The sequence below is a fragment of the Lytechinus pictus genome, chromosome 10 (assembly GCF_037042905.1).
Source record: "Lytechinus pictus isolate F3 Inbred chromosome 10, Lp3.0, whole genome shotgun sequence".
NCBI lineage: Eukaryota > Metazoa > Echinodermata > Echinoidea > Temnopleuroida > Toxopneustidae > Lytechinus > Lytechinus pictus.
The window spans coordinates 384089-411365 of NC_087254.1; the positions used below are offsets into that span (position 1 = coordinate 384089).

Consider the following 27277-nt stretch of genomic DNA (forward strand, 5'->3'; position numbering starts at 1 on the left):
GAAAAGATCATTAAATATGTACCAGAGATTAGCAACATAACAATCGTCATTATCACCATCAGCGTCATCAACAAGATCATCATGATCACTTTCATAACATATCCTGAAAGAGCGAAGAACAATTTCCCTGCGATAAGTAGTATAGCGCCATCTTGAGACGTGATCATCACAACTGGGCGTTGTGGCGTGCGCCTGTACTGTAATCCAAGCTGCATTTCAAAGTTTCAAATTGATGCAGCAGCGCAGGGGTTCGAAGTTCGGCACACGTATATGGTTGACGCTCCCACATCGCTGCGAAGCACATCGATGAGAAGTACATTGGCTATAGGCCGATATTTCATTGAAATCTTCAAAATATGAAAAATCTGGTAAGTCCCTTGTTATTATTACATATCATTTTAGATATACAAATCCTCTTTTTATGTTCTGCGGAGTTAAATTTTGAATGCCAGTGTCGGGTGAGGTACCTCACCCCGCCTCACCCGCTTTCCTATAGCAGTGCTTAAGGCCTTCACTACAGCGGTGCGTATTGGAGACTTCGGTCTATGTAGGGACTCGGGAGGGATTCCGTGAGGCCAGACGAAGTCTCAGCGGAACATATCGTGACCAAAATAGACAGATTTTTCGGTCTAATTTTTGCAAGCCTAGGCCCTATAAAAGGCTATGTTATTTGCTGTATTTGCAAGGCCCCCTAGAATTGAAAACTCATTGCCAAACACAAAAAATATTTTCAAAATTAAAGATTTGAGTAGGGCCCTACTCTCTCTGGTGATAGTCTCTAAATGGAAGACGGATCATTCATCTGTTTTAATATTTTTTGTTACGGTACAGTAGATTCTATGCCTAGACTAGAGTCTAGACTCCTAATCATATTTTAATTTAAGAATTATTTTTACTATTTGTTCTTGTGTGCTGTCATCATCGGCCTAGTTTTACTAGTTTTGTTATAATAATAATATTTTAAGACCTTTTTTTACAATTTGTGTTGTGTACTGCTAAGTTTCACTTCACAGCAGGTCTTATTTACATGCTATTTAGTCTGTTTCTGTCTGGGGCATGTAAACAAACAACTATTCTACTAGTATTTTGTAATAAATCTAGAGGTACTCTACACATTTATCCAAAAGAAAATAGAGGGGTTAAAACATTGTACTAATGACAGAACAGCTCTTGCGTGGGTGGATCTAGCTTTAAGAGCGTCGTGATGAGAAAATTTGTATATCATTTTTGATATGGTCTTCATGACACTTTAAAGTCTTGGTTAAAATTTCTTGCGGGCTCATGTAAAGAAACGGCTATTCTAACATTTTATAAAAAATCTACACATTTTACAAAAAACTAGAGGGGTTAAAATATTTTACTTAACTTCCGAACACTTTTTGCGTGGGTGGATCACATTTTTCATTCGGTGAAAAGATGAAAAATAAGTAACAATTCTTATTCAGTGCTATGGTTTTCGCTTCAATATCCACGTGTCACCATGTTTTCATGTGTTAATTCTTGCCGTCGCAATACTGCCATTTGCACAACAAAGAAAGCCAATCTCGCCCATCACATGCACTAGTCTCGATCTTCGCGTACACGTGCAGAATATTTCGTTAGGAAAAACGTAATGGTTACACGTGGGGTTTTCTAAGCAAATATTTTGCACACCTTCAGATCAAGACTAGTGCGTGTGATCGGGTAAGATCGGCTTTCTTTGTTGTGCAAATTGCAGTATTTTACAGCACAAATTAACACATGAAAACATTTGTAGATTTTTTACAAAATGTAAGAATAGTTGTTTGATTCATGACCCGGGCAGGAAATTTTAACCAAAGTGTTAAAGGGTCTTGATCATCATTTCAAGAATCATATAAAAAATTTCATCATCACGATGCTTTTAAATGCTAGGGTGGATCGCATTATTCATTCGGTAAAAAGATGAAAAGAAAGCAACAATTCTTACCCAGCGCTGTGATTTTCACTTCGATACCCACATATCGCCATGACTTCATGTGTTAATTTGTGATGTCACAATACTGCCTTTTGCACAACAAAGAAAGCCGATCTCACACGATCGCACGTACTAGTCTTGATCTTCGCGTGTGCAGAATATTTGTTCTGAAAAACCCAATGTCGAGTTTTCCAAGCAAATATTTTGCACACCTTCGATGATACTTATCTGGGCGACAAAGAGCTGATTAGTTTTTGTTCCCAAGGTAGAAGGTCAAAGGTCATAGAATTCAATAAAGTACATAAGAAATAGATCATTTTCGCGATAAATCAATAATTCTTTGATGGATCAATTGCAAACTTGGCTCATTTGGCACATACAAGTGGTGATGAACTGATTAGTTTTGGGGGTCTCAAGGTTAAAGGTCAAGGTCATAAGAAAGAGACCGCTCTTGCGTTAACTAAAAAAAATTGATTGATCAACTTCAAACTTGGCTCATGTGTACATATGCAAGTGATGATTAGCTGATGATTTTTTTTATTTCAAGGTTAAAGGTCGAGATCATACAATTAGAAAGAATACATCAAAAATAGACCGTTCTTGCAATAACTTTAAAACCCTTTGACAGATTAATTTCAAACTTGGTTCATATTAGCATATACAAATGACAATGATCTTAAGATTTTTGGTCTCATGGTAACATGGTTCGATCAACTTTACATGTTTGATTTTTGGGGAAATAGTTATTTGACAAGACTTCATAGTCACAAGATCAAAGGTTTAGTATTTTTTTAAACTTTATTTGAACAGAAACTAGGATATATTTCTGGTCTTGCACTGGCGGAGGCATGCATTTCGACCGCACACGGTTGAAGATTCATCAATTTTTTGTTTACCATAACTTGGAAACTATTTTACTCATATTTGAAACTTGAATCATGGACTCGTTACCAAATGACAATGATCTGATTCATTTTGAGGGTAAAAAGTTAGGGTTACAAATTCAATACATAATATGAGAAATAGATTGTTTTGCAATAACCTGAAAATCATTCCAAGGATCAATTTGGAAGTTTGATTACATGTGCCCAGGGATATGACATTTTTAAAATTAGTTTTCAGTTCATTGGGTCAAAGATCATGATTATGAATTCAATATAATACATAATAAATAGATTGTTTTTATAATATTACATTTACTTTTTCATGCATCTAATTGAAAGTTAATTCAAAATTGATAAGAGGGTGACAATGACTTGAAGGTTACATGTTTGAAAAAATTGCTTTATCAATAATAAAACATTATTGGAACACTCGAAAACAAGAAGCTTGGGAAATTTATGTTTCTTTCTATTTTCTCTACAGCTACCTGTAAACAGACAAGAACAGGTGCAAGCTCTATGTAAAAAAAAATAATTAAAAAAAAAAGAAGAGCAGTGGGTTTGAGTATGTATGTGTTATAAAAGCATTTATTTTTCTCTCATTTTTTTTCCCCATTATAGACTACCTAAGTTACGGCATAGACTGTTCGTTCCTGTATTTTGCTGGACATTAGAGTAAGTATGCATGTACAGTCAAAATTCATAAAAAGATCTGATATAATAATATTCCTGATAAAAGAAGATAATATTTTGGTCTTGGCTCTTTATATTCTTTTGTTTTTTAACCCTGATATAACAAGACTTGTGCTATTATTTCTCTTTCTCCCCCTGTTTTTCTTTAATCTCTCTATCTCGTTTCTCTCTTGGTTAAAATGTATACATGTAGATAGCCTATCGAACCAACTTTGAAATAATAGTTTAAATAAAAGAGATTAATTCATACATGAACAAGCAATACACTCTTCTGAAAATGGTATGAATTTGTATTTAATATTGTGAGTGGCAAGTCACGACTTGAAAAGCATTCTACTGATCAATTTTCGAAAGTTTGATCATATGTGATAAGGGAGTGTCAATTATGTAATTACAGTGGAAATTTGGTATAATGAGGTCCTTGGGTACATCAAAATTTCCTTGTTGTAGCGGGAATGTCATTATATCAGGATTAAAAAAAACAACAGAGTAATAAGAGTTGAGACCAAAATATTACCTTGTTATATCAGGAATATTATTTTATCAGATCTCTTTCTAACAAGTTTCTACTGAACTTTTGGGAGTGATGGGTCAAAGGTTCAAAGTAAAAAAATCTATAAAATGCATAAGAATGGACTTTTTATGCTTTCACCCATTAAAAGTGGATGCTGGAAGCATTATGTATTTGGGTTGTCCGTCCGTCCATCTCTCCCATTTTCACTCTCACGATAACTTAAAAATTGGTCAACTGATCAACTTCATACTTGGCTCGATATTTATCTTGGTGACAAAGAGCTGATTCGTTTTATACATATGCACTGGGATGTGACATTGATGAAATTAGTTTTCAGGGCCATTGGGTCAAAGATCATGATCATGAATTCAATATAATACATTATATATAGACTGGTTTTATAATAACATTTACTTTTTCATGCATCTAATTGAAAGTTAATTGAAAATTAATTAGAGGGTGACAATGACCTGAAGGTTACATGTTGTGAAAAATACTTCATCAATAATAAAACATTATTGGAACACTACAAAAAATTTATGTTTCTTTTTATTTTCGATACAGCTACCCGTAAACAAACAAGAACGGGTGCTAGCTCTGTGTAAAGAAAAATAATAATTGTTTTAAAAAAAGGAGAGCAGTGGGTTTGAGTATGTATGTGTTATAAAAGAATTTATTTTTCTCTCATTTTTTTTCCCAATGTAGATTACCAAAGTTACAGCATAGCTTGTTCGTTCCTGTATTTTGCTTGAAGTTAGAGTAAGTATGCATGTACAGTTGAAACTCATAAAAAGATCTGATATAACAATATTCCTGATAAAACAAGGTAATATTTCGGTCTCGGCTCTTTATATTCTTTTGTTTTTTAACCCTGATATAACAAGATTTGTGCTATGTTTTTTCTTTCTCCCCGTTTGTCTTTATCTCTGTATCTCGTTTCTTTCTTGGCTAAAATGTATACACGTAGATAGCCTATCGAACCAGCTTTGAAATAATAGTTTAAATAAAAAAGATTAATTCATAATGAACAAGCAATACACTCTTCTGAAAATGGTATGAATTTGCATTTCATATTGTGAGTGGCAAGTCACTACTTGAAAAACATTCTACTGATCAATTTTTGAAAGTTTGATCATATGTGATAAGGGAGTGACAATTATGTAATTACAGTGGAAATTCAGAATAACGAGGTCCTTGGGTACATCAAAATTTCTTTGTTATAGCAGGAATGTCATAATATGAGGGTTAAAAAAACAAGAGAATTTAAGAGCTTAGTCCAAAATATTACCTTGTTATATCAGGAGTATTATTTTATCAGATCTCTTTCTAACGAGTTTCTATTGTACTTATGGGGGTGATGGATCAAAGGTTCAAAGCAAAAAATCTATGACATGCATAAGAATGGACTCTTTAATGCCTCTATCCATTAAAAGTGGATGCTGGAAGTATTACGTATTCGGGTTGTCCGTCCGTCCATCTCTCCCATTTTCGTTCTCACGCTAACTTAAAAACCAGTCAACCAATCAACTTCATACTTGGCTCGATACTTCTCTGAACTGATTAGTTTTTGGTTTGCAAGGTAAAAGGTCAAATGTCATAAAATTCATTAAAATACATAAGTACTAGACCATTTTTGCGATAAGTCTGAATTCTTGTGCCGGATCATATGCAAACTTGGCTCGTGTGCACATACAAGTGACGATGAGCTGATTAGTTATGGGGATCTCAAGGTTAAAGGGTCAAGGTCATAGAATACATAAGAAAGAGACTGTTCTCGCTATAACTCGAAAAAATCTGACGATCAACTTCAAACTTTGCTCATGTGTGCATATGGAAGTAATGATGAACTGATTTTTTTTTTTTTCAAGGTCAAAGATCAAGGTCATACAATTCAATAAAAGACATAAAAAATAGATTGTTCTTGCAATAAGTATCAAACCCTTTGACAGATTAACTTTAAACTTGACTCACGTATGCATATACAAGTGACGATGATCTGATTAGATTTGGGGTCTCAAGGTCAAAAGTCAAGCTCATGGAATTCAATAAAATACCTAAGAAATAGACCGGTCTTGTTATAACTAAAATATCCTTTGATGGATCAACTTCAAACTTGGCTCATTTTAGCATATACAAATGACAATGATCTATTAAGATTTTTGGTCTCAAGGTCACATGATTCGATCAGGTTTACAATATACATGTTTGATTTTTGGAGTAATAATTATTTATTTATCGATTTCATAGTCAAAAGATCAAAGGTTTAGTATTTGTTTACTTTAATTGAAACAGAAGCTGAGATATATTTCTGGTCTCGCACTGGCGAAACATTGTTGCAACACTTGAAACAGGAAGGTGGGGAAATTCATGTTTCTTTCTCTTCTCTCTACAGCTTCCCGTAAACAAAGAAGAACAGGTGCAAGCCCGGTATTAAAAAAAAAAAATTTAAAAAAAATTAAAAAAAAAAAAATTAAGAAAAGGAGAGCAGGTGAAACCCCTGGAAAAGGAGAACAGGTGAAACCCTTGAACAGGAGATTAGGTGAAACCCCTAAAAAAAAAAATTGTTCAAAAAAAAGGAGAGCAGGTGAAACCCCTGGAAAAAAAAAAAGATAAAAAATTTAAAAAAAGGAGAGCAGGTGAAACCCCTGGAAAAGGAGAACAGGTGAAACCCCTGAACAGGAGATCAGGTGAAACCCCTGAAACAAATCAGTCTATCACACAATTGAAGACAGTAGACCTTGCACCTTGCACGAAAGCTTGGTTGAGTCAAAAAGAATTGTGGGTAGCAAACGGAAAAAATAAAAAAAAGGAGAACAGGTGAGACCCCTGAACAGGAGATCAGGTGAAACCCCTGAAACAAATCAGTCTATCACACAATTCAAGACAGTAGACCTTGCACCTTGCACCTTGCACGAAAGCTTGGTTGAGTAAAAAAGAATTGTGGGTAGCAAACTAAAAAATTTAAAAAAGGAGAACAGGTGAAACCCCTGAACAGGAGATCAGGTGAAACCCCTGAAACAAATCAGTCTATCACACAATTCAAGACAGTAGACCTTGCACCTTGCACGAAAGCTTGGTTGAGTAAAAAAGAATTGTGGGTAGCAAACGAAAAAAATAAAAAAAGGAGAACAGGTGAGACCCCTGAACAGGAGATCAGGTGAAACCCCTGAAACAAATCAGTCTATCACACAATTCAAGACAGTAGACCTTGCACCTTGCACGAAAGCTTGGTTGAGTCAAAAAGAATTGTGGGTAGCAAACGAAAAAAATAAAAAAAAGGAGAACAGGTGAGACCCCTGAACAGGCGCACAGGTGAAACCCACTGTAAAACCGGCGAAGAGGTGAAACCCCTCAACAAGCACACAGGTGAAACTCCTGTTAAGTTAGTAAAAAAAGGAGAACAGGTGAAACCCCTGAAACCAAGAAAGTCTACCCCACAATTCACGACAGTAGACCTTGCACCTTGCACGAAAGCTTGGTTGAGTCAAAGAGAATTGTGAGGACTGGTAGCAAAAAACTAGTTAACGAGATAAACGAGATAACGAGATAACGAGATTAACAAGAATAACGATAAAAACAAATAAAATAACAAGAAAAACAAAAACAAAAAAAATTAAAAAAGAAAGCGGAGAACAGGTGAAACCCCTGAAAAGGAGATGAGGTGAAACCCCCCAAACAAAGCAAAAACAAAAACAAAACAGAAGAAAAAAGAGAAAATAAAGACGTGTACTTCATTATTTGACTGTAAAGTGTTTCTTTCTTATGAGTTTGAAAAATTACAAAGAGAGTGAATAAAATTGGAGTCAAGAGGACAAGTGGTGTTGAGTAATCTGAAAGAGTTTATTTTACTAAGGTTATTTTTCTTTTAGGATAGCAGAGTGAGGAATATATAATTAAGAGAATAACATTCAGAAGTTTAGAGACTCTCAAGAGAAAGAAGTGAGTAATAAATTATATATACTGAAAAAGGAGACGAGAATTTATATCCAATTAAGTCTAGAGATACAGCTGGGCTTGAATCGTTGAGGAAAGAGTATTTGATTATTTACAGAGTTTTTAGAGGGAAAAAAAGGTGAGGAGAATTGAAGTAATAGGAGTAAGTTGTAATTACAAGTTAGCTTGAGTGGTTGTGAAGAAAATATTGATTAAAAAGTGTTTAGATTGAAAGTAAAGATGTGAGCTTGATTAGGTAGAGTATTGTGAATAAAATTGAAGTCTAGGAAACAAGGTTGAGAAGTACTAGTGGACTTAATAATTTCAGAGGATATTTGATCAAATATATTTCTTATTTAAGGAAGAAATAAGGCTGGTTAATCAGAAAATAAGTGATCAAAATTGTGCTAAGAGACAAAAGGCTAGAGGTTTACAACTTTTGCAAACAAGAAAAAAAGTGGCCTTGATATATTATAAACACAGTTTGTAAATTGAGAATAATTGAAGCTTATGAGATCCAGATAAACAAGTAGGCTCGAGTAGTTCCAGAGAGGGTATTTTATCATTTGCAGAGTTTGATGAAAAGAAGCACACCTGATATAAAAGAATAAGGCTCAGAAGTTCATAGATTCATAAGAAAGAAGTGACTGATGAACTATACTGAAAAAAGGTAAGGAAAATTGAATAGAATAAAATCGAGAGATAAAACATAGTTTGAGTAATTAAAGTAAGAGTTTTTGGTTGTATACAGAGGATTGAAGAAAAAACAAACAAAAAAGGGTTAAAAAACAGTTTGAGTAATCAAAGTAAAAGAGTTTTTGGTTATATACAGAGGTTTGAAAAAAAAAGAAACAAAGGGTAAAAAACATAGTTTTAATAATTAAAGTAAAAGAGTTTACAGACATTTGAAGGAAAAAAAAGAAACAAAAAAGGGTAAATATTATTTGAGTAATTAAAGTAAAAGAGTTTTTGGTTATGTACAGAGGTTTGAAGAAATAACAAAAACAAAAAAGGGTAAAAAAACATAGTTTGAATAATTAAAGTAAAAGAGTTTTTGGTTATATACAAACGTTTGAAGAAAAAACACACAAAAAAGGTAGAAAATATTGTTTGAGTAATTAAAATAAAAGGGTTTTTGGTTATATACAGAGGTTTGAAAAAAAAAAAAAAAGGGTAAAAAACATAGTTTGAATAATTAAATAAAAGAGTTTTTGGTTATATACAGACGTTTGAAGAAAAAAACAAAAAGGGTAGAAAATATTGTTTGGGTAATTAAAATAAAAGGGTTTTTGGTTATATACAGAAGTTTGAAGAAAAAACAAACAAAAAAGGGTAAAAACATAGTTTGAGTAATTAAAGTAAAAGAGTTTTTGGTTATATACAGAGGTTTGAAGAAAAAACAAACAAAAAAGGGTTTTAAAAAATTGATTAATAAGATAAAGTTAAATATCCAAGTGAGCTTGAGTAGTTCGAAGAAATATTTCATAAAAAAGTTTCTAGATTGCAAAAAAGGCTTGAACTTGATAAATTAGAAAAAGAAAATTCAAATCGAGATAACAAGACTGGGAAGTACTAGTGGCTTTCAAATTAGAAAGAGAATATTTGATAAGAGAATTTGTTTTTATCTAAAAAAGAATTGAGCTTGGTTTATTGATAAAAAGTGAGCGAAGTTGAAGGAAGAAAATAAAATTCAGAAGTTAACAGAGCTTGGAAAAGGGAAATTGACCTTGATAAATCACCTGTACATTAAAAAAAGGAAATATTGAAGAGAATAAGATCAAGATACACTGTTATAAAGAGGATATTTTATCATTTACAAATTTTTGGAGAAAGAGCTAAGCTTGATAAATCAAGTATCGAAAAGAGTAAGAAAAATTGAAGTAAAAGAAGAAGGCTTAAGTAAAACAAATTGGTTTAAGTGGCTGGAAAAAATTAAATCACAGATTTTCCATTTTTGTTAAAGCGAGCTTGATATATAACAAAAGTAGAAAAATTGAAGTAAGAGAACAAGGTACAAGAAATACAACAAGGCTTATATAATTTAATAGCCAAAACCCATAAATTCATCCAATAGGAAACCAACGTTTGTTGAGAAAAAAAAAAATATTGGATAAGAGTATTTTGTGAAATACAAGGAGGCTTATATAATTTCATAGCCAAAACCCGTATATTCATCCAATATTCCAGTTGTAAACCAACGTTTGTTGAAAAAAAAAAAGTTATTGGATACGAGTATTTTACGTGTTGAAAACACATCAAGGCATTCATTTGGAATTAACTAGTTGAACTGTAAAATTATAATATTGAGCATTTTATGTCTATTGCAGAAGAGAAATTGAAAATGGCTGTCGATCATTTCAGCTCAGTTGTTCATGAAATTTTGAGCATACTCTCTAATTATACATCGATGATCAATACAGATGTTGATGAATGTTATCTGTGCATGGATAAGATCAATGAATATGAAACCTACGTAACGTGTGAATCTTGCAACAATGATTTCCATGTGACATGTAAGGAATACGTGAACAATAACAAATTTGCTGACCAGAGATTGATATGGATTTGTTCATGTTGTGGTTATAGCAACATTGGTGATCGTATATTTGACAGAGAGTGTATTCCATCTCATTATAACAGATATGAGCCTCTAATGGAAGCAGATGATGATGATGATGATGATGATGACAATAGCAATAAGAACATCAAAACCTTCAAGCAGACAAGGCAAGTTAAGGGAGCAAGGAAGAGGTATGTCAAAGAAAAAAAGAGCACAGTGCTTACAGATCAATGTAGCAGATATGAAAATGGTGTAACAGACAATCTGTCTCAAAACTTGCTCAGTGAAGAATTTGACAATAGCTGGGTGAAAGTAAAATGCAAGAGAGCAAAACTAATGGCAAGAAAAAGGGAAGAAAGGTTGCAATCAAATTCAGAACAAAGAAATGATCAGGGCAAAAGGCAGGAAAGATCAGTCAATGGTGTATTGTTGGAACCAGGTGTAACGTACATTGGCACAGCATTCAAGACATTTTATGGAAGTCGTAAGAGGAAAAACACAGTACAGAAAAAAGAGAATGATGAGAACCACAAAATGAAAAATGAAGAAAAACATGTTGGTGTCCAATCCTATGCAGAAACTCTATTGAGCATTTATGCTTGCAGTGTGAAATCTCCGCTTTCCATGAAATTTTGTAATGATGCCAGTAAGGAATTTGAGAAAATGCAAAATCGATCCTATGCTAATGTAACTACTAAGTTGTCTCCATTGTCGAAACCAGATTCTGCTAAGCACTCCAACCGAAGAACGTGTAATATTCTGGGAAAGATGAAGGATTTGAGACGGTACAGAGTTCATGCAGGAGGCAAACAAAGGAACAAGAAAGGTCAGTTTATCAAAGTGAAAAAAAGGGTAGATGATGTCGATTGCACTTTTTCAAAATCGTCAAAGAAGGAAGTAAAAGAGTTGAACACAGATATGATCCACAATGAAGTGACAAATTCTTCAGAGAAAGAAAAAGTTTCTAATCAATCAAACAATTCTGATAAATCGATCACAGTAGGCAAAGATAAAGGAGAATCAAGAGGCAGTAATGACGGTCATCCTCCAAACATGCCATTAAATGAGAATGGAACAGGTGAAATTAGAAAACAAAGTATCGGTAGTGCAGAAAACATGAATGTCACCAATGGAGTAAGGCAAGTCGATTTGCAGGATGATATTGAAGAGAATGAGGAAAGCGGTAGCGACATTGACATTGATACACCTATCAAACGTAATCGTAGGAATTACATCGATTCAGATTCAGACACCAGCATTGAAACTGTTGCAGTTATACCTTGTAGTTCAATTAAAAGTGAAGAGTCATGTCAGGGTATTGGTACACAGCATGTACTTGATGAAACGTGTCACATTGAAATTGTTCCAGATGCAAGACTGAACGAAAATACAAGCAATGCAATTTTGAATACGGGAGATGAGTGTATTGATTACTCTCATGTGCAAATTTCCTTGGAATCTGATATCAAAGCAGACATTGTTGAAGAAGAAAATGAAGTTGAAATCTGTTCGAATGAATCAGGAGACGAAGTAGAGTTTGTATCAGATCTTGGAATGTGCGATAGACCAGACAAGTCTTTCAAATTTGTACCCCTCGAGATGAATGAGAAACAAGCGATTTGTAAAAAAATGAATATTAATTGTGCACAGAAGAGCTGGCTTGAAAGTTTTAATAAAGACGAGAATATTGGGATTCCTTCGTGCATAAAAATTATAATTAGAGATGGCAACTGTTTCTTTCGTGCAATTTCGTATGGAATTTCCGGTACTGAACGTCATCATGCGATTCTGCGGAGACTTACCGTTAATCATTTATTAGAAACTAACGATATGTTCAGGAATACATTGAGAAGTGAGTTCAGAAGTGTCAGAGAATATGTTGTTGAAAAGAGAATATCGGAAGATGGAACTTGGGCTACGGACACGGAGATGAGTGCATTGGCCAACTTAATTGATACTGATATCTATTCTTATAATGACCAAGTACCGTGTTGGCAGTTGTACTCTGCTAAGAAACCTGGCAGCATAAATGTTATTACAACTGAGAGAGGCATTTTTCTACAATACACAGATAATAATCATTTCAATGTAGTTGAATCTGTTAAGAGTCTTGGTAGTGATTCATCAAAGACCACAAAAACAAAACAAGATGTGAGTACAGCAGTAGATACACGAGTCAAACCAGTTGCACAGGGAAGATTCAATCAAGGTCATGAAAGATTTGGTTGTTCATCTGGAAAGCAATGTGTTGCTAATTCATTATCAGCTCTGTTGTACAGCAAAGTGAAAAATGCGGCTGATTGGAATAATGATGATTTGGATAGGATTTTGATCAACGGGGATGAATTGTATCGTAACATAAGGCAGTTTGTTTCACGCCAAGACGAATATTTATTGATTTCTGATCTACCAAAACTCTTGGAAGCCTATGATGAATTGTTCGAGATTGAATATCGTGAATCGATTCCTGGTTTGCTAGAAGGAGATGAATCAACTTTGGTGGACTCAATTTCATTGCCACTGAAACAAGCACTAGAGCAAGAGTTATGCAGTGATGTCAATGCTAGCTTTGTAACATTTTCTGGGAACACTTTTGTTGTCATATCTGCATTTGAATCTTTTTTTGTATTTGATTCTCATTCAAGAAACTCAAGAGGCTTACTCATAGAGGATGGCTTTAGTGTAGTACTAGAAAGTCCAAGCTGGCAAGGTGTTCACAAGCATTGTATGAGGTTGGCAAGGACGTTGGGTTGCTCTGAATATACGCAATATGAAATCACAGGTGTTATTGCAAGAACAATTTCCGGCAAGAATGAGACATTGAATGGTCGCTTTCAGTTACCTGGCATTTCATTGCCCCAAGATCCATTACCGAGTGACAATGCAATACACGTAGAGAATGATATCTGTGATAATGTGGGAACAATAGAACAAAGTGTTTTTTCTGACAAATTAATTGATGAAGACGAGTTATTAAGTCCAGTTGATGAAGTGGATAACATAATCTTTTGTGATGAAAGCAATATGATAAAAGAAGCTTCAGAATCGACAACATGGACTATGAAAAGCTCCCCTGCAGACAAAGACATTAGTATGGAAAGTACTGATGCTAAGGATTTTAATCGGTGTGCCAATGAGCCACAGAATTTAGAAAAAAATGGAAGTTGTAATCTGACAAGAAAACGAAAACTGGATACTTTGGAGCAAGAAATAGAAGCTAACATAGATGTTTGCCAAGTAACAAAGAAATTTAGATCGCAGGACATAAACAGAGACAGTTCTGTCCTTAAAGATGGAAATTCTAAGAGAACGGAAAATATCAATGAAAGAAATATTACTGACATGAAAAGTGATAGAAGCAGTACGAAAATGCAGAAAAGACGTAAAAGAAGTTGTACACAAAGAATGAAATACAAAAAGGAGTTTATGAGAAAAATTCGTGGTAGGGTATATGAAAACAAAGTAGAGGCTTGTGTCAAAGATGCAAATACACCTAAGAAAGGAAAAAAAGAGAGCAAAAAATCAAGATATCATGAAGATATTATCTGGAGAATGGAAAAAATTAACAAGGTCAAAGGAAACTACAAATACACATCTGATTCTGATTTTAAGGTAAAACAATGTGCTACCATGAAAAATCTGTATCAATCTAATTTGAAATATAAAACACGTCGACTTAATGCAAATAAAACAAGATATATGACAGATAAAGACTTCCAACAAAAAGTGAAAGAGACTATGAAAACCAGATATCAGAATGAAGAAAATTACAAGCAGAAAAAGAAAAATACCATGAGACACATGATTAAAGAAAAGTATGCAAAAGATTTGAAGTTCAGATATAAACAAAAGAATATCATGAGACACATGTTTAAAGAAAAGTATGCAAAAGATGAGCAGTTCAGACAAAAACAAAGGAATATTATGAGAAATAAATACCAGAATGAAGAAATATACAAAAAAAAACAAAAGAATATCATGAAACACATTTTTAAAGAGAAGTATGCAAAAGATGCGCAGTTCAGACAAAATAAAAGGAATACCATGAAATTCATGTCTTTAAGGAGATATAAAAATAGACAATATAGACAAAGGAAATTGGCAATGTCAAAAGAGAAATATAGAAAAATCAAAAAGTTTAGAGAAAGTGTAATAAAACGAAATACTAAAAGAACTATTGCTAAAAAGGAAAAATTGTGTAAATTTAACAATGTAATCAAAGAATTTAGAGAAATTGTATCTCATGGTCCAGAATATGTATGTGCTGTATGCTTTAAACTTCTTTTTGAAAATCAAGTCAAGAAATGTGCAATTGATGATTATAAGTTTCAGATCTGTATTAGTACAAAGTATTTGCATGTTTGTAATTCAGAATGTAGAGGAGATTGTCCAGTAAAAACCTCAGCTAGATCATCTTTATGGATATGCTTTACTTGCCATAGAAAGTTGAAATCTGACAGAGTACCTGCAGAAGCAAACCTAAATAACTTGCAATTACATGAAATTCCAAAAGAACTTGCGAACTTAAACACATTGGAACAGCATTTAATAGCACTAAATATTCCCTTCATGAAATTGATGGCATTGCCTAAAGGTGGTCAAAACGGAGTTCATGGTCCAGTCGTGTGTGTCCCTTCAAATTCTTATGAAACTGCAGATATTTTACCAAGAGCACAATCAGAAGATCAATTGATTCGTGTTAAACTGAAAAGAAAATTGTCTTACAAAGGTCATTACGAGTATAAATTTGTAAATAAAGAAAAACTGCTTTGTGCTTTGCATTATCTAAAACTAAATAACAAATATTATTCAAATATCACTGTGAATGAGGGATGGAAAAATTCAATGGAACGAAATGAAAATGATGATGAAACTGAAGAAGAACAGGAAAGCGAAATGAGTGCTCAGACTCAATTAAGAAATTATTGGAAAAATTATTGGAAAAAATGGAATGAAGATATTGACAGTATTTTGTCTAAGGACAAGAAAAATGATGAAAACTTCAGACAGAGTGCCAACGTGCCAAATACAAAATCAAACAAAAATGACATCAATGATGAAAAAAAAGACATCACTGACGAGGAAGACCGTTTCCATGGTTTGCATCTAGATTCATGTCTTCAACCAGTTGATATTGGACAGGAAATTCTTGATCAATATTTTGATGAAATAATATGCTGTGCCCCTTGTGAAGGAAAAAATCCTGTATCCGTTCTGCAAGATGAAACTAATGAAGCTAAATGTTTTCCTATATTGTTTCCCAAAGGTCAGCCGACGTACCATGATAGAAGGGAAGAGAGGATAACATTAGGACGTTATCTGCTGAACCGATTGATGCATGTTGACAACAGGTTTGCTCAAAATACAGATTTTATTTTTTATGCTCAGTATATCTATGAAATTCAACAAGTTTTGTCACAAGTGTCTATTGCATTGAGACAAAGTTGCAACAAAAAAGATGATTCCTCACCAATTACTGCCTCAGATTTGAGATGTCCTGAAAAAATTAAAAATGTTTTAAAATCAGACAAAGGATATAAATTTCTTAAGCAGATTCGAGGGACACCTCCTTACTGGCAGAAAACACAAAAAGATATTCTAGCAATGGTTCGACAGCTTGGAAAACCAACCTGGTTTGCTTCATTTTCTTGTGCTGATATGAGATGGCCAGAGATTATGAACACATTACTAAAACAGCAAGGAGATAGCAGAAAGTCAAGTACCTTAGATTGGGCACAAAAATGCAAGCTGATGAACTCAAATCCAGTAACATTAGCAAGGATGTTTGAGAAAAGATTTCATACTTTTCTTCATAAAGTCATTTTATCACCATCTGCTCCTATTGGGAACATCCAAGACTTTGCATACAGATATGAGTTTCAACAAAGAGGAAGTCCACATTGCCATATTTTGTTCTGGGTTGACGCCCCACAATTAGGAAAAGACAAAGATGAAGATGTTGTACAATTTATAGATAAGTATATTTCTTGTGTGACGCCTGATAAGGAAGACGATCCAGAATTGCATGAAATTGTTCGTTCTGTACAGCAACACAGTAAAACGCATTCTAAATCGTGCAGAAAAAAAGGAACGACTTGTAGATTTAATTTCCCGAGACCACCTTCAGAAGAGACGTTTATCATTAAAGTTAAAGATAGAAAAACAAACAAAAAGAAAAAGGGTGAAAATGGAGAAGATGATAGAAAAACAAACAAAAAGAAAAAGGATGAAAATAATGAAGATGCTGAGAAAAAGGCTACAGAAAATGCAAAAGAACTGTTGAATTCTGTTAAAAATGCCTTGTCGGATGGAACTGAATATAATAGTACTAAAGAACTTTTTGATAAACTTGAAATTACACAAAGCCAGTTTCAAGAGGCACATCACGAGATTGCATCACAGGAAAGTGTGGTAATCACAAGAAAGCCTGGCGATGTATGGATAAATCAGTATAACCCTAACTTATTGAGGTGTTGGAATGCTAACATGGACTTACAATATGTGACAAATGCCTATGCCTGTGTTATTTACATTGTGTCCTACATGTCAAAGGCAGAAAGAGAAATAGGAATGCTTTTAGAGCAAACAGTTTCTGAGATGAAAGATGGAAATAAAGATGCTAAAGAAAGTATGAAATCAGTCGGGCAAGTGTACATGCACAACCGCGAAGTATCGGCTCAAGAAAGTGTATTCCGTGTTTGCAGTCTAAGACTGAAAGAATGTTCTAGGAAAGTTGAATTTATATCTGTTGGTCCTGATCCCATAAGAATGAGTTTACCGTTAAATGTCATAAGAAACAGACCTGATTGTGATGATGATGAAGAAAATATTTGGTTTCCTAGCAAAATTGAGAGATACAAAGCTCGACCTAAAGATGCAATGTTCAAAAAGATGTGTCTTGCAACTTTTTGTTCTCAATATAGGATATTGACCGCTTGCCATATGAAAAGCAAAGTGCACAAAAACATCTTTAAACTCAGAAATAATTTGGGATACATTCAAAGACGAACTCGTTCCAAAGATGCAGTCGTAAGATATCCACGATTCTCGTCCACCAGATCACCTGAAACGTATTTCATGAGTATATTGCAACTTTTTTTGCCACATTATATCGATGAGCAGTTGAAGCCTCCTGGGTTCAAAAGTTATGAAGAGTTCTATGAGACAGGTTGTGTAAAATTATCTGGAAATGACTTGCAAAGGGTTAGCTCAGTTATCAGTAATAACATGAAAAAATTTGAAATCAATGCAGATTCTATCGAACTGGCACAAGAGCATTTAGATCATTTTGGTGTACCAGAAGATGCATGGGGCCTATTATGTCCTGAAAGTGAAGTACAGAGACTTGAACATCCAAACGTGTATGTTGATGCCGAAGACCAGGATGAAGAACTTGCTATGCCTGATCTTAAAGAATCCAAAAATAAAGAAAACTTTGCAGTGGAAATTAGGACTCATAAAATTTCAAAAGAAGATAGGCATTGTATCATTAGGTCAATGAATGAGAAGCAGAAAATTGTGTTTTATAAGATACGGCAGTGGTGTCTCGATAAAATAAATGGAAAACAAGTTGAACCCTTTCATGTATTTATCACAGGTGGAGCTGGCACTGGAAAAAGCCATTTAGTCAAATGCATATACTATGAATCAACACGTATATTAGCCAGAATGATGCATAATCCTGATGATGTCTCAGTGTTGAAAATGGCTCCCACTGGAGTAGCAGCTTATAATATAGATGGTCATACTATTCACAGTATTTTGTCTATTCCACCTAATGCACAGATGCCTTACCAGCCATTAAGTGAAGAAAAAATAAGCATTCTTCGCAACAAGCTAATTCAGTTGCAAATTCTAATCATTGATGAAGTGTCCATGGTAAATCAAAAATTGATGTTTTATGTCCACAGTCGTCTACGGCAAATAAAACAATCACGAGATCAGACTGCTTTTGCTGGTGTTTCCGTTATTGCTGTTGGAGATATGTATCAATTACCTCCTGTCTTTGGAAGCCCTTTATATAAAGATACACTTGAAGGAGTGTTATGGAATGACAATTTTAAAAAAGTAGAACTTCAAGAAATTATGAGACAAAAAGACGATGCAAAATTTGCTCTTTTACTGAACAGATTAAGAGTAAAAAAACGAGATGATATTCTTTCTGATGAAGACCTGGCAGTGCTAAAATCCTGTGAAACTGGTGAAGAAAATGAAGACGCTCTTCATATTTATTCATGTAATAAGGAAGTAGATGAATGGAACAGGAAATTGTTGCATAAGAAATGTTCCAATGTGATATGCTTGAAAGCCGAAGACACAGAAAGAGACTCGAAGAAGGGAAGTACAGTTCGCGAAAAACCTGTCACACGTTGTAGAAGCCAATTACCCAGTTATTTATGGATTGCCATCGATGCAAGAGTCATGTTGGTCAAGAACATTGATGTTAGCAAAGGCCTTACAAATGGATGCTTTGGAAATGTTTGTGAAATAATTATGGACCAAACAAATTCTAAATATGTTTGCATCAGAGTAAAATTTGACAAGGAAAATGTTGGTATACATTCCATTGAAAAATGTAACGAATTTCTGGGTAAGAAGTATTCAAGGAGACAGTTTCCATTGAAACTTGCTTATGCATGTACAATACATAAAGTACAAGGTTTGACCTTAGACAAAGCTGTGGTATCATTGAAAAGGACATTTGAGTCTGGTCAAGCATATGTTGGGCTTAGTCGTGTTTCTTCATTATCTGGCCTTACTATAGAAAATTTTGAATCTAAAAGCATACATTGTAATCCTGAAATCAAAGAAAGATTGGATAACATGAAACCATTTATTGAAAATTTGGAAGCTGAAAAGAGTGATAGTGATAAGTTCACTTTAATTTTGCACAATATACAAGGATTAAGACAACATTTTTTAGATCTTCGTTCCCAACAACAATTTATGAATGCAAACATAATTTGTTTGACTGAGACATGGATTAATGATGACAACATTTTAAATATTTTTATGGATGGACATAAATTCTACCATCAGCCACGTAGTCTTTCATACAATGAATCTGGAAATTCAGGCAAATTTAAAGACCTAGCACACGGCGGCGTTGGAATGTATGTGAAGAAAATTGACACGAGCAGATTAAACATAAATGTGGATAATTTGGAGTTTATTGCAGTTCTTATTAGTAGATCTCCTTCTCTTGTTGTTTCAGTCGTATATCGACCTCCTTCTTATGATATTAATCATTTTTGTCAAAATTTGACTGATTTGATAAATGAACTGAATAAAAGATGCACAAGATGTATTATAACAGGTGATTTTAATGAAAATTTGATGAAAGGATCATCAAAGATACATCAGTTAATGTCTATGAATGGTTACAAACAGCATGTTATGAATCCTACAACAGAGAGTGGAACATTAATAGATCATGTTTACAGTAAGGGATTAGACTCATTAGAAGCTGAAGTCATTCCTGTGTATTATAGTTATCATGAAGCAATTCAAGTAATATTTTAGTTGACGTGAAATGAAATAAAAATACTCATGTACCCGTTTTCTATTGAATTTTGGAAGTGTTTACTTAAGATACATTATAGTAACATCCTAAATCAAGAAGCATTAATTTTGAGGCATGTAAAAAAAAATCATATTGAGTGTAATATGATTGTGAATGCAGTTTGTTAATGTATTAAAATATCTTGACTGTTATTTATCGTACGATACAGATGTCAAAAGGGAGGAGAATGTTTATCTGATATCTTAGAAAAGCAAGAAGGAAAGAATAAAGGGTAAGTGTAGATTTAATTTTGTATTGATCAAATAGTTATGATTGCAAAATGAAAAATTTAACATATTTTGATAAATGAAAGTCTGCATAGATTATGAATAAAGGCAATTTTCAAAAGAGCTCTGCATTTATGAATACATTAATTAAAAAAAAAGGATATTCAACCAAGTATATTTAAATCAAGTTCAAAACATTACATTTCATGTAAAGGACATTATGACAATGCCTCCACCCACCAAAGGTGCTGCCAGAGACATTATGTTTTCGGGTTGTCCGTCCGTCCGTCCCACTTTCGTTCTCGCGATAACTTAAAAACCAGTCAACTAATCAACTTCATACTCGGCTCGAGGACACCTATCTGGGTGACGATGAGCTGAGTAGTTTTTGGGTCCAAAGGTCAAAGGTCAAAGGTCATAGAATTCAATAAAATACATAAGAAATAGACCTTTCTCACAAAAAATCAAAAACCCTTTGACAGATCAATTTCAAACTTGGCTCATGTGTGCATATACAAGTGACAATGAGCTGATAAGTTTTGGGGTCTCAAGGTCAAAGGTCAAGGTCATAAAATTCAATAAAATACATAAAAAATAGACTATTCTTGTAATAACTCTTAAACCTTTTGACAGATCAACTTTAAACTTGGCTCATGTGTACATATACAATAGACGATGAGCTGATTAAATTTTTTGAATGTCAAGGTCAAAGGTCAAGGTCATAAAATTCAATAAAATACATCAAAAATAGACCGATCTCATGATAACTCCAAAACCCTTTAACAGATCAACTTCAAAACTGGCTCATGTGTGCATATACAGCTGACAATGATCTGAGTAGATTTTGGGTCTCAAGGTGAAAGGTGAAGGTCATAAAATTCAATAAAATGCATAAGAAATAGATTGTTCTAATGATAACTTTTAAACCCTTTGAAGGATCAACTTCCAACTTCTTTCATGTGTGCATATACAAGTGACAGTGATCTGTTCAGATTTTTGGTCTCAAGGTCACAGGATTCAGTGAAGTTTATATGTTATCTGACTAGATTCTGCAGTCGCAAGATCAAAGGTCTACTATTTTATACTTTATGGAAAGAGAAACTAGGATATATATTTCTCGTCTGGCAGTGGCGGAGGCGTACATTTCGACCGTGCGCAGTCAAAGATTCGTCTGGTTTCAAAATGCAATTACTACTGGAAAGATATTTTATTTTACAATACATGGTGTCATAAGAAGCATCAGTTTATTATTGCAACAGCAATTATCAAAAAGAAATGAAACAGAATTTGAATCTAGTTTGGAAGTGAAAGAAATGAAAACTTTCTACTAAGAATGTGCTTTTATTTTCAATGAATACAGAAATCTTGTAATTTATAATGACTACATGGTATACATCGACTCAGAAAAAAGGTAGTCCAAGGGGGAGGGGGTTATGGGACAAAGATATATAAGTGTATTGTGTAATAGTTCTTAATTTTCTTTACATACCATTTGCAGTTTCTGTAATACACTGTGTAATAATGTTGTTCTCTCAATGTTACTATTAAGTACAGGTACCAACAAGAACCCAAACACCAACAATGTGATAACTCCTCTTGGGGATTACTGCCTGACTTGCGGTTATTAGACCGCTTTTCATCTAATGATTTGGGACCATGTAGGAGTGTGCATAGTGTACAAAGCCATTCATTTATGCAGTTTCACTCCATTGGTTTGTATTGATGAAATTTATATCCAATCCCAATCGGTGCCATACAAGCCTGGTGTCTGTAAATGCTCCTGTGAGTAATGTGCTGACCAGGTTTATCCCTGAAATTGTTAGTGAACGGAGCAGCTGGAGGATCCCAGCCCTTGGTGATAAATGCTGGGTATTGTGGTGAATAATAATGTTTAATATCATCAAAACACTTGTCTACAAACAGGAAAAACAATTTAGAAATTTGTTTTATTGACAAGATTTGATGATGATAACTTATGAAATTTAGATAATTGAAAATGTGTCACAGATATGTAATCCCCTCTCACCCATATTTAGTGTTTGTCGTCCAGTTAATCATTTGTCGTCCAGTTTATCATTACTCTAAACAAAAGACTTTAATGAAGAACACACCTTCAAGACAAGGATTGACTAACTCCTCACTACTTGCGCACTTATTTCAAAGAAAAACGTTTATCAACCATAATCTGTCAGTCTCATTGGCTACCAGACAAATCGCCTGCCCACAAATGCTACAGGTCCTTGAAATTGTCAAAGAAAAGACCACTTAGAGGACATTGGCTCGTCTAAAATGTAACTGGACTCTGTGATGGGTCACTTTCTATAAATTTGTTTATTATCATCTGAACAATTTCAGCTTTCTTATCATTGCAGAATTTTTGTTTATTTTGATTTTCAACAGTTTTTTTAAATTATAGTTCACAATCTGCTTCATATGTAAACCCCAACTGAGATGTGCAATACAAAAAGAAATCAAAAGTAAATCAATGATTCAAGACTTATAAAAGCCATGTCCACCCCAAGAACAAATGGATTTGGACGAAAAGGGAAAAATCAAACGAACATGCTTTATGCTGAAAATTTCATCAAAATTGAATGTTATTATAGTATTTGGAAAGAGGTCGGATTTTTCCTTTAAGATTTACTTACAAGAGTTGGACGAAGAGGGTGTAAAGTGTTTGTCTTATCACAACATTGAAATGTACATCTCAGAACAAATAGTTCCATTTTTGTAAAGTTATTATATTGAATATGGACTGTTATTAGAAATGAAAATTATATATAATTATGTAAATTGCTTGGGATAAAGTATACTTCCTTTTTTATGAAATTGTATTACGGAATGGTGTTATAACTTAGTAAAGAGGAAGGATCTTGTGAAAGTGATTATGTTACGCGGGAAGAAAACCCGCTTGGTCAGTAGAGATCGATTGTTTTGAGGTCATTGGTCAAGCTACTCAGTGAGGAGAGCAATCAGTCAGAGAGTCCTGTAGGATCCAGATAATTTAGATCTCAATCCTGTCGAGGTATGTTGATTGATATGTGCTATTTTATAAGAGAAGGATATCTATGTTTTGGAATATATTATCTCTAAATCATGAACTAGAATTAGAGCATTGAATCGTAATTTTTCTGTTAGGTCAAGGATACCTACTACGTGGCATGTTACGTAACAATGAATGTGTGTATATATGTATCGGGTACCTATCGATTCAAGATGGTATCACTCTTTCCTTTTTGTCTTGGAATTGCCGAATTGGAGGACTATATTTATGTAGTTGTATTTCTTTAACGCTCGATAAATTATTTACCTGGTGTATTTAAATAGACGATGAGTAGAATTTATAAATGTGAATAATTCGTAAACCGGGAGATTTGGTAAATGGTAGCCTCAAGGTCAGGCAATGTCAAATCATTTCGTACTGATGGTTTCGATTAATTATCGATTTAACTTTAATCGATTAATATTTTCGCCAGTTCAGTTATATATTTTAGATTTTAAAATGATACGTGATCAATTGATATTATACAATCATATATATTAAGGATTGGTGTATCGTTTATTTATTTAGGAGTTCGAATGTTCATTGTTGATGGAACTAGCTGGATTGTGATGATTTCTGGGTTTTCTACGAAGGTACGAAAAGTTATGAATTTTCCTTGTAATTTAATGACTGTGTTGTTCGAAGTGATATCTTATAATATTAGGATAAGAATGATTGGTGAATTTGATTTTTTTCCTTCGAGCATTGAAGGCTTAAATGATAACTTTTTCATTAGATCACGGTGTTTGAATTAATAATTCTAATTTTTTGTCAATATGATGTTAAGAACATTTACAGTTAATCGATTGTAATTTCCCTGTAAGATGTATAGGAACCTAAAAGGTATTATGATATAGTTGAATAGTTACTCATGCAAATGTATGTTATTATTTATTTTAGATTGCAGTGTTCGGTACCGGAATCTGACCCTAGAAAGTGATTGTTTTGGTCCTTGGTATGGTTTTTAACCTGTATCTGCCCTAGTCGGGTGAGTCAAGATGGCCGTACTTAAAAGATTGATACGTGCAGCATTTTTTACCAAAATTAACGGTGTTTTGTGATCGATTACGAAAGTTTGAATTTGTTGACATATATAAAAGATTGATATATTTGGAAGAATGTTTCCAAAGTTTGCTATATAAATTGTGAATTCATATATTTTACAATGAAAGAAACTATTGCAAAAGAGGTCGATTTAAGCTTAGAAACATATAATATCTATGATAATTGTGACTATTTAATTATCGATAGTTGTATTAATAACTTGTTATAAATATTATTACTTTTCGCATATTATCGAGCGCAGACTAATATCTACTTATATGATTGCAAATCATTAAAAAAAAAAAAAAATACACATTGTAGTGGCCTGCTCAGTGATCGACAGGTGTATTCGTAATATTAAGAGTTTATATTCTGTCTTGACATGTAAATGCTTTATTCATGCTGTAATGATATTTTGAACATTATACTCATGTTCTTTATTGTTTCTCTCTTTTCTGCTTGCAGAGGTTTTTTCTTTTCCAATTTGTTATATACTGAACAACTGTTGTGCTCAAGTGGGAAATTAAATTCCGCTCACAACCTACAACTCTCGTCGTATCGTGTCTTGTGTTCTGGAGTGTCCTGACAACTTCCCCCAAAAATCCAGAATACTACATTATGTCAGTTCAAAGTTTTTCTGTATTCAGCAAAACAGTTATATACACATCATGCTTTGTATGCAATTTAGAAAGTGATGACATCAAGTCACTATTTCTTTTGTATTTTTATTAAATAAAATATGAAATATTTCATTTTTTTCCTCCTTAGAAAACAAACCAAGTTTGATTCTATTCTCACATTCTTCATAAACCATTGATAAAACCTGTTGTGAAGAAATTAAGTGTATCTGTGTTATCATATTTTCAAAAACATGAAATTTGGTATGATTTATGTAATAAAATGCAAAAGAAGTAGTGAGTATGTGACATCATCAACTCATTGATTTGGACATGACCACGATTTGGTTATAACTGTTTTGTATAAGATAACCAATATTTTAAAATTACATTACTTTCTTATTTTCCATGCAATTTGTATTAAGTGTGTGACATAATGTTTCCTAGATTGTCCTCTTTTGGTTCAAATCAATTTTTGTTGGGGGTGGACTACTCCTTTAAGGAAAGTGTCTTAAATTGGTTACTTATGTTACATTTTTGTATTGTTTTATATTATCCATTTACTACTGTTTTATTTGTCACTGCACTTGAGTGTTTCGTGATTACCAATGTATTCAGATAATTGGAAATTCAGTTTTGCTGTTGTGATTCTTTTGTGAAATGGTGATTGAATGTAAAAAAGAAAATTTGCATCCATTTTAGATTTCAGTTCATATGTCTGCCTTTTGGAGAAACAGTTACCTGACTAGATTTCAAAGTGTGAAGATTGAAGGTCTATAGTGTTTTTTTGTTCATGGAAATAGAAAGTAAGAAATATTTTTCTGGTCGGGCAGTGGCGGAGGCATACATTTTGACCGTGCACAGTCGAGATTTATCTACTTTTCAATGAGAATTGTGGCAACATCATTTTAATCACCAAAAAACATAGATTGTTTTGACTGAGTAAAAGTAGAAATAATGACACATTTATGAATTTTGGGAGAAAAGTTTATTTGATTTGTTTTGATCATTACAGCATTTTAAAGCCTGACAGTCATTTACATAATATTGCATAACTTGAGAACCACATATATGAATTTGATATGGAACAATGTGCAAAGCTTGTATGTAAATTGTGTTGAACCACTGTGTTGATGAGTTCTCAACATTGTCAGTTTTCACAGTTGATTTAACACCACAAAAAATTAAGCCAGTTATATTTAAAGAGATCTTCATTACCAATTGACCTGCGTGAATGGTAAAACATCCCACTATTCATAAAGGAAAGTTATTATTTTAGTTTCTCTTTATACATCAGTAACTGACATTGTCTAAAGCAAGCTAAAGAATTTTTATTCCTCTGCTCATCAAAAGTGGTTGCCGGTGGCATTATGTTTTGGATTATCCGTCTGTTCGTCCATCCGTTCATCTGTCTGTTCATTCCATTTTTGTTCTCGCAGTAACTCAAAAACCATTTCACAGATCAACTTCAACTTGGACCATATATGCATTAGGTGCTCAAAATGATTTCACACATGCGTATGCATGTATGTATCGTTAGAAAAAAATTAATATTCATATTCTGTTGGTACATGATCTCATTATTTAGGGTTAACAGATCAAGGTCAAGGTCAGAAAGTTCAAGCAAGTACATAATAAATACTCTGTTCTTGCTACAACTCAAAAACAGTTTCATGGATTCACTTGAAACTTGAATCCTGTATGGAATGGCGGTGAAGAAGATCTCATCAGTTTAAAGGTCATGAGGTCAGAGGTCAAGTTCACAAAATTAAAAAAAAATAGATAAAAATACTCATTTTTACTTTTACAATTTTGTAGATCATCTTGTAACTTTGATTGTGTATGCATCTGTAATGAATTTTTGCTTTTCGCTTAATGGACTTTTTGCAAAAAATATCAAACAACAAAAATGGTCTACTCCACCAGGCCCCCCCCCCCTCTTCCCAGTGAATTGTTAAACTAAGCATCACTTTTCTGTTTAGATGCAGTATTTTGCAATAATACATTATATGAATGAAACTTTATGTATGTAGTCTGTGTATGTATTTAGGATCCCTATGATATTGGAATAACAATGTAAGCCCAAGCCTTCAGGGCTTTGGGTAACAGTTAAAATGCTGTGAACCTTTTAATTTGATTATTATGAATTATTTGTTGATCATTGTTATTGTATTTATATTTTCTTTTTTATGTTCAGAAATCTGTCATTATCTTTTATGGCTTTTGATTGTACAAATAAAGATAGAAAATAAAAATACTAAAGAGTA

General features: G+C 33.4%; 1 protein-coding gene across 7 annotated transcripts; it reads left to right on the top strand.

The window, feature by feature from the left end:
- Nucleotides 1-165: 165 nt before the first annotated feature.
- On the top strand, nt 166-27277 carry LOC135155600 (uncharacterized). Of its 7 annotated transcripts, XM_064105099.1 has the most exons (11): nt 166-368; nt 3439-3492; nt 4730-4783; nt 10598-10708; nt 11239-11343; nt 15784-15868; nt 20249-20311; nt 21861-22018; nt 23878-23942; nt 24250-24337; nt 24859-27277. In XM_064105099.1, the coding sequence occupies exons 4-10, from the start codon at nt 10621-10623 to the stop codon at nt 24274-24276; spliced, it is 591 nt and encodes a 196-aa protein (XP_063961169.1). In that variant the 5' UTR covers nt 166-368; nt 3439-3492; nt 4730-4783; nt 10598-10620; the 3' UTR covers nt 24277-24337; nt 24859-27277. The 7 variants fall into 7 exon arrangements, with proteins under 7 accessions (XP_063961169.1, XP_063961165.1, XP_063961164.1 ...); XM_064105095.1 differs by lacking the exons at nt 24250-24337; nt 24859-27277 and adding an exon at nt 6417-6451 and having other exon boundaries at nt 23878-24204; XM_064105094.1 differs by lacking the exons at nt 24250-24337; nt 24859-27277 and having other exon boundaries at nt 23878-24204.